This window comes from Labrus mixtus, chromosome 7 (assembly GCF_963584025.1).
Source record: "Labrus mixtus chromosome 7, fLabMix1.1, whole genome shotgun sequence".
In the NCBI taxonomy this organism is placed as follows: Eukaryota; Metazoa; Chordata; class Actinopteri; order Labriformes; family Labridae; genus Labrus; species Labrus mixtus.
In genome coordinates, this window is record NC_083618.1 from 2,332,967 (window position 1) to 2,339,222 (window position 6,256).

The 6,256-nt window shown below is 39.5% G+C and overlaps 1 protein-coding gene across 1 annotated transcript; it reads left to right on the top strand.

Moving 5' to 3' along the window:
- Positions 1–513: 513 nt before the first annotated feature.
- lhfpl5a (LHFPL tetraspan subfamily member 5a) lies at positions 514–6,204 on the top strand. Its single transcript, XM_061042047.1, has 3 exons — positions 514–1,132; positions 3,624–3,860; positions 5,792–6,204. Exons 1-3 carry the CDS (start codon positions 730–732, stop codon positions 5,800–5,802), a joined length of 651 nt encoding a protein of 216 aa, XP_060898030.1. The 5' UTR covers positions 514–729; the 3' UTR covers positions 5,803–6,204.
- Positions 6,205–6,256: the final 52 nt, after the last annotated feature.

The window sequence follows — 6,256 nt, forward strand, 5'->3', positions numbered from 1 at the left end:
GAGTTTATTATGAGTCATGAGACATAACATGATTCATCTGTTGTTTTTTTTCACTGTAAAGGAGACTCCAGTGTGCTGTGTTAGTCTAATGGATACCGACCCAGTGCTGGTGCTGGTCCATGGTCCACATCCACTGTACATAAAATACACACATAATGTTTTAGGTGAGATTTAGAAAATGTAAGCCAATCATAAAATGTTATTGGCCATTAAAACATGGCCTGACCCAACAATCTGTCTGCATATAAGACTACTTGTTCTTAACTACAACGACAAAAGAAACAAATATGGAATCAGTCTCTTAAGGAACAGGTTGAAATCCTGACTTTAAAAGTGAAAGGAGGCCTGGCTTGCCACCTGGAGATGCTAGCTGTGTTTTGGATCTGTTGGCCATTAAACATTCATGATGTGGAGACTGCAGTCTCCCCTAGAAAGGAAACACTACCTGCTGATCAGAGGGGGCAGAAACATCCAGCCACAGTAACAAGTAGATTGATGTATGGATACTAAAGACTGTGGAGGGGAACTTCTTTTCATGTTTGATTCAGCAGTGTGAGGAGAGAGTTAGGGCTGTGTTCAAAAAGTGCCATCATATGTCAGTTGTCCTTTTTTTTTTAAACAAGGATCTTCTAGTCTTTACCTTTTGGCGTATTAGCTCCTCAACACAGGAAAACAGTGGGAAAGAAGGCTTTCAACCCATAATTAGAAGCTTTAAGATCCCCTCCCGCCATGCTGCCGGCTCAGGAGGCCGCCAAAATCTACCACACCAACTATGTGCGTAACAGCCGGGCGATGGGCGTGCTGTGGCAGGTCTTCACCGTCACCTTCGCGGTCATCACCGTGGTGGTTTTCATCCAGCCGTACTGGATCGGGGACAGCGTGAACACCCCGCAGGCCGGTTACTTCGGCCTTTTCCACTACTGCATCGGGAACGCGCTCACATCGGAGCTCACGTGCAAAGGGAGCGCGCTGGACTTCGGCTCCATCCCGTCCGGAGCTTTTAAAACGGCCATGTTCTTCGTGGGGATCTCCATGCTGCTGGTGGTGGGCAGCATTGTCTGCTTCAGCCTCTTCTTCTTCTTCAACGCGGGCAGCGTCTACAAGATCTGCGCCTGGATGCAGCTGGCCTCCAGTGAGCACCAAAAGTTTAGCTGTGAAGGCTGTGTGGAGGTCACTGTAGGCCTATAGGAACACGATGTGAGGGTTGATAAACATGTTATCATTTCATTTATTGATTATCTGCAAAATATAGACAAATTCCTAAATAGAGAGTCTAAAATAATCCTGATATAAAACAGAAAAATTGTGAGAAAATGTAATCGTTTCCCAAAGTTACAGCCTATCCTATTTAAAATATGGCAAATATAGATATAGAAATATAGATATCCCCACATTTCAGAAGTCTAAATTTCTTATTGAAAAGTGAATTAGGAATAGCCTACTGTCTTTTAGAAATACTTGGTGATTAGTTTACTTTCATTTGACATATCCAGTAATCAAGCAATAACAACAGTTCTAGATGATTTATTTGCATTTCATCTCATAGAATGAAAAATAGCTTATAAGCTAACTTCCTTTGGTCATTAATATTAAATTATTATTAACTTGATTTTAAATGATCGGTTGAATGTGTATGTGAGTATGGCTTTATCTGTCTTTGCTCCTCCATCTTTACACAAGCACTCTTGTGGGGGGGGCATCTTACTACTTACCACTACTTTATTGTTACCAAAATGTCTGATTTTGACCCTTGAATTTGTTAGCTCAAACTCATTTTAGTTTCTGGGTTTGATCAGTTTTTTTCAGCTTACATCACAAAGCTTTTCTTGTGACTGAAAGTTAAAGAAACATACTGTAAAGTGTAAAATTAATGTTATAGTAATTAATGACACTTCCACAATCCAACACATGCACACCATCCAGTCAAATCCCTTTGGGTTAAAATGGTGTAATGTACAAACATACTGTAGGTATACAACTAATTTAGATTATTGTATAGGCATATAGTGTATGTGCGCAGTTTAGACAGAAAGTCTGTCATCCATCAGAGCACACACACACGCACACACACACACGCACACGCACGCACGCACGCACGCACGCACGCACGCACGCACGCACGCACGCACGCACGCACGCACACACACACACACACACACACACACACACACACTGAACAGCAGGTGTGCAGAGAATGGAAAAGGAGAGGAGAAAGTGTAACAGGGCATAAGGGTCATAAGGGTTACTTTTGTGTCATACAGTGGTTTGACAGAACAAGTGGATTCATTATTTTACTTTAATAATGTAAATGTTGTGCTACTATACACCAACAGCACTTCATTTGAGAAGAACATATTGAACTTTTACTCCACTAAATATATGTGACAGCTGTAGTTAGGTTTGTCATTGAATATTTTATTCTGGCTCAGGTAATTAAAAGCTTTTCTTTTAAAGTCTATGATTGAAACTCAACACATATGAATGACTTTGAGTCATTATTTAACGGGTTGTCGACATTTAACTTCCTGATGTGTTATGAAATTTAAGATTATCAAGATTGAAATTATAGTTTAAGACTTGAGTGAGAGTGAGAACTTTGAGAAAGTGAAAGGTTGAGTGAGGCATGAAAAGTGAAAGTGATTCCTGTGTGTGTGTGTGTGTGTGTGTGTGTGTGTGTGTGTGTGTGTGTTAATTACTATCTGGTCACATACTGTAATAGTACACAGGGCTCTTAATGCTAATATGGCTGTCTATTAACAGAGTCAATAATAGATGAACAAGCTCATCTATCTGGAGTCAAATTGCTCTGAAACTGCTTGGCAACGCACATTTGTGTGTGTGTGTGTGTGTGTGTGTGTGTGTGTGTGTGTGTGGATTTTGTTGGATTGTGGATTTGGAGGAGTTGGTTTGTGATATTGCACCACCAATATTATTATTGGTATATACAGTATATAATATTATAATTATTTCAGCAGTGGATTTGGAGGAGTTGGTTTGGAGCAGAAAGATGCTCTTGTTAAAGGTCACATATTTTGCAAAATACACTTTACTATGTTTTTTGATCACTAATATGTGCCCGTCTACAAACCCTCTAATTATGAGAAAGTCCATCCTCCTCATCTTTTGCCTGCTCCACTTTTTATAAAATGTGTGCTCAAACAGGCCATTTGGAGATTTTTGATTCATGACATCACAAAGGGCAGGTGGGTGACACTCCCACATCTAGGTGTTTAGTTCTTCCCTCAGAGTCTGCCTTCTCACAGTAAACAGTTGGGCATGGTGTGAGAAAGCCCGAGCCCTTCCAGAGAGGGGGCGTGGTCAGACACAGCTCATTTACATATTTAAAGCTACAGACACAGAAACAGTCTGTTCTGAGCAGGGCTGAAATAGAGGGGTTTATAGGCATGAATACAGGATTGGAGTGGATTTTTAGCAAGAAACTTCACAGACATGTTTTGGGTACCTCTGAAACTTGTATGTGACCTTTAAGTGAAAACAGAATAAAAATCAAACACATTTATGTTTAGTCCCTCAGGTTTCCTAACTCTAAATCTTGAAAGTTAGCTGTATGAATGACTGAAAGTTGACACCGTGCCATATGTGGTGCATCTCTCGCTTCTCAGGCACCTGCATGGTGATCGGCTGTATGATCTATCCTGACGGCTGGGACTCGGACGAGGTGAAGCGCATGTGTGGCCAACGGACCGACAAATACACCCTGGGCAACTGCACGGTGCGCTGGGCCTACATCCTGGCCATCATCAGCATCATGGACTCGCTCATCCTCTCCTTCCTGGCCTTCAGCCTGGGCAGCCGACAAGACAAGCTGCTGCCCGAGGACTTCCAGGTGGAGGGGAAAGGTAGGAGTATAGTAAATACACATTCCTTGTATTTTGTATAACAAAGTTGGTTGGTCTTCTCTGGCACAGAGGTGTGATAAACACCTGTTTCTTTTTAGCTATGAATCTCTTATTGGTCGTACACTATGGAGCCAGGACAGTGACAGCTAAATGTTGGCATCGAAAATAACATTTGGAATTGAAAACACACCTGAACTGAAATAAAGAAAGATTGGCATTGAAACACTTGTATTGTAAAAATGTGTATTGGCACTGAAACAGATATTGGCGCTGAAAAAAGTTTCAATGAAGAGCAAAGAACATGCATTAAAAAATATTTTATTTTGACAGCTTTTGCATTCTTGTGTGTTTTTCAGTGACTCTCTTCTGATGTTTTCTCCATGACTTTTTTTTTCAATGACAGATTTTTTTTTTTACGATGACAGATTTTTTTACGTTGTGTGCGATTCTCGGTTTCAGTTCTCTGTCACCTTTCTGGCGTGGAGGGGAGGGTTTGATGGGAGGGGGCAATGAGAGCGTAATTTACATATAATATGCATATCATATATACTGTATATATATCTCCAGCATATCTGTTTCAGTGCCAATACACATTTTTACAATACAAGTGTTTCAATGCCAATCTTTCTTTATTTCAGTTTCAGGTGTTTTTTCAATTCCAAATATTATTTTCGATGCCAACATTTAGCTGTCACTGTCCTGGCTCCATAGTACACCTCCTTATATAATGTCTATGCTGAACTGGTCCACTGGACCGTACCATACTCGCTCTACTGCCCGTCTATTGCTTCAAGTCCCACAGGTTCACTCTGAATAGGAAAATCTGCTTTTAGCGTCTTTGCCCCAAACATGTGGAACCTTGTGCAAAATACTCTTAAGATTGGCTCTGATGTCTCTTAGACAAATTGAGTCATTTATCTCAAACCTCAGTGTGTGATTGTATTTTATAAACACAAATACACACAAATTGTGAATGTTCTTAACTGTTGCAAATCTTGTAAATTGTTTATTATGTATCTGAACATCATTGTAAATGAGGGAAACCTCAATGATTTTCGAGGCTTAAATAAAGGTTGATGATGATGATGATGAATGGAGGGGCGAGAAGATGGGACGGAAGAAAAGGCTTCATAAGGGTATCTAGCTGTAGAGGAGAAGTGAAGGTGATGGTGTTTCAACCAAGATGAAAAAAATGCAAGAGGAAGGTTAAAGGTTTGAAAGGGTTTGGTGTATGACTTAACTGCTTTAGCTGGAGATTTTCTTTTTAAAGTTGAGAAGCAGAGGATGGGCAGCCTTGAAACCTAAAGGACCCCAGAAAAACAATTTTAACATTGATCATTTTTACTTTAAAGGTCCTCTAATATTCCCAGACAACTCACTATGACGTTGACATTTCCAATTCAAAGTGAAATAAATGGATAACAATTATTCACACTTTCAAAAGTGAAGGCCTGTATTTTTCAACCCAGGACAAGTTTATTTATATTTAGCAGTTTACACATCTAAACATAGAGCCAAGGTAGAAAAATAGGTGACTGAGTTTCCTCTTTAACTAACTACAAATATGATTTAATTTTCCTCCGGTGCCACCATGAGGTTAGCATCTTGGATTTTCATTTACAGTTTTTTAACATTAATTGGATTGCCGTGAAATATGGTGAAGACAACCATTGTCGTCAGAGGATGATTGTAAAACAGTCCTGACTTTTTATCAAGTCAAACTTTTGGCATACTAAACTTATGTAATATATATTCAACCTGCTAAACAGGGACACGTTAGCATGATTATTGTGAGTCTGTTATTAAAATAAAAATGTCTACTATGATATTTTTCGTGTGAAAATGCTGCAGCTGGATTACTGATACACTGACACAGAGCATTCTCTGAAATAACAATGACATATTGTTCTCTCTGTGTCCTTCCTCTCCAGATAATGCTTAGCCCCCATGTGGACAACAAGAGCAATGACGGACAAGACTTGGAGGTGAACTTGTCTTCAGGGATTCAAAGGGTTTTTTAAGGTTTTGATAATTAACGATTGTAAATTACAATCTAAACATGTTTTTTTACAAGGGGCTCCTTCTGATTGGGAGTCTTAGGACCACTGTTTTTAGGTCCTAGTTACTTTGGAGAGATACATTTAATCAACTCTTACTGTAACTAGCGTTTGTGACATAAACCAGAAAACTTTATTTCTTTTGCACTGTTCCAACAGCATTCACCTGAATATGTATTTATAAACGAGGGTTCATCATTTGACATTCTAACCAATATTGTGATGTATTTAAGGAGTGATCAGTTCTCAAAATAAACATTTTTAGATCACGAGTGTTCATGTTTCAATCTGTGCATATTATGTGGTGCTAAATTGCAGAGATGATTAAAGAGACAAATA

Bases quoted from the DNA above. Each gene is read 5' to 3' on its own strand.
- lhfpl5a (XM_061042047.1), top strand. From the start codon at position 730: ATGCTGCCGGCTCAGGAGGCCGCCAAAATCTACCACACCAACTATGTG. The intron at 1,133-3,623 runs GTGAGCACCAAA...CTCGCTTCTCAG, and splicing joins CTGGATGCAGCTGGCCTCCA to GCACCTGCATGGTGATCGGC.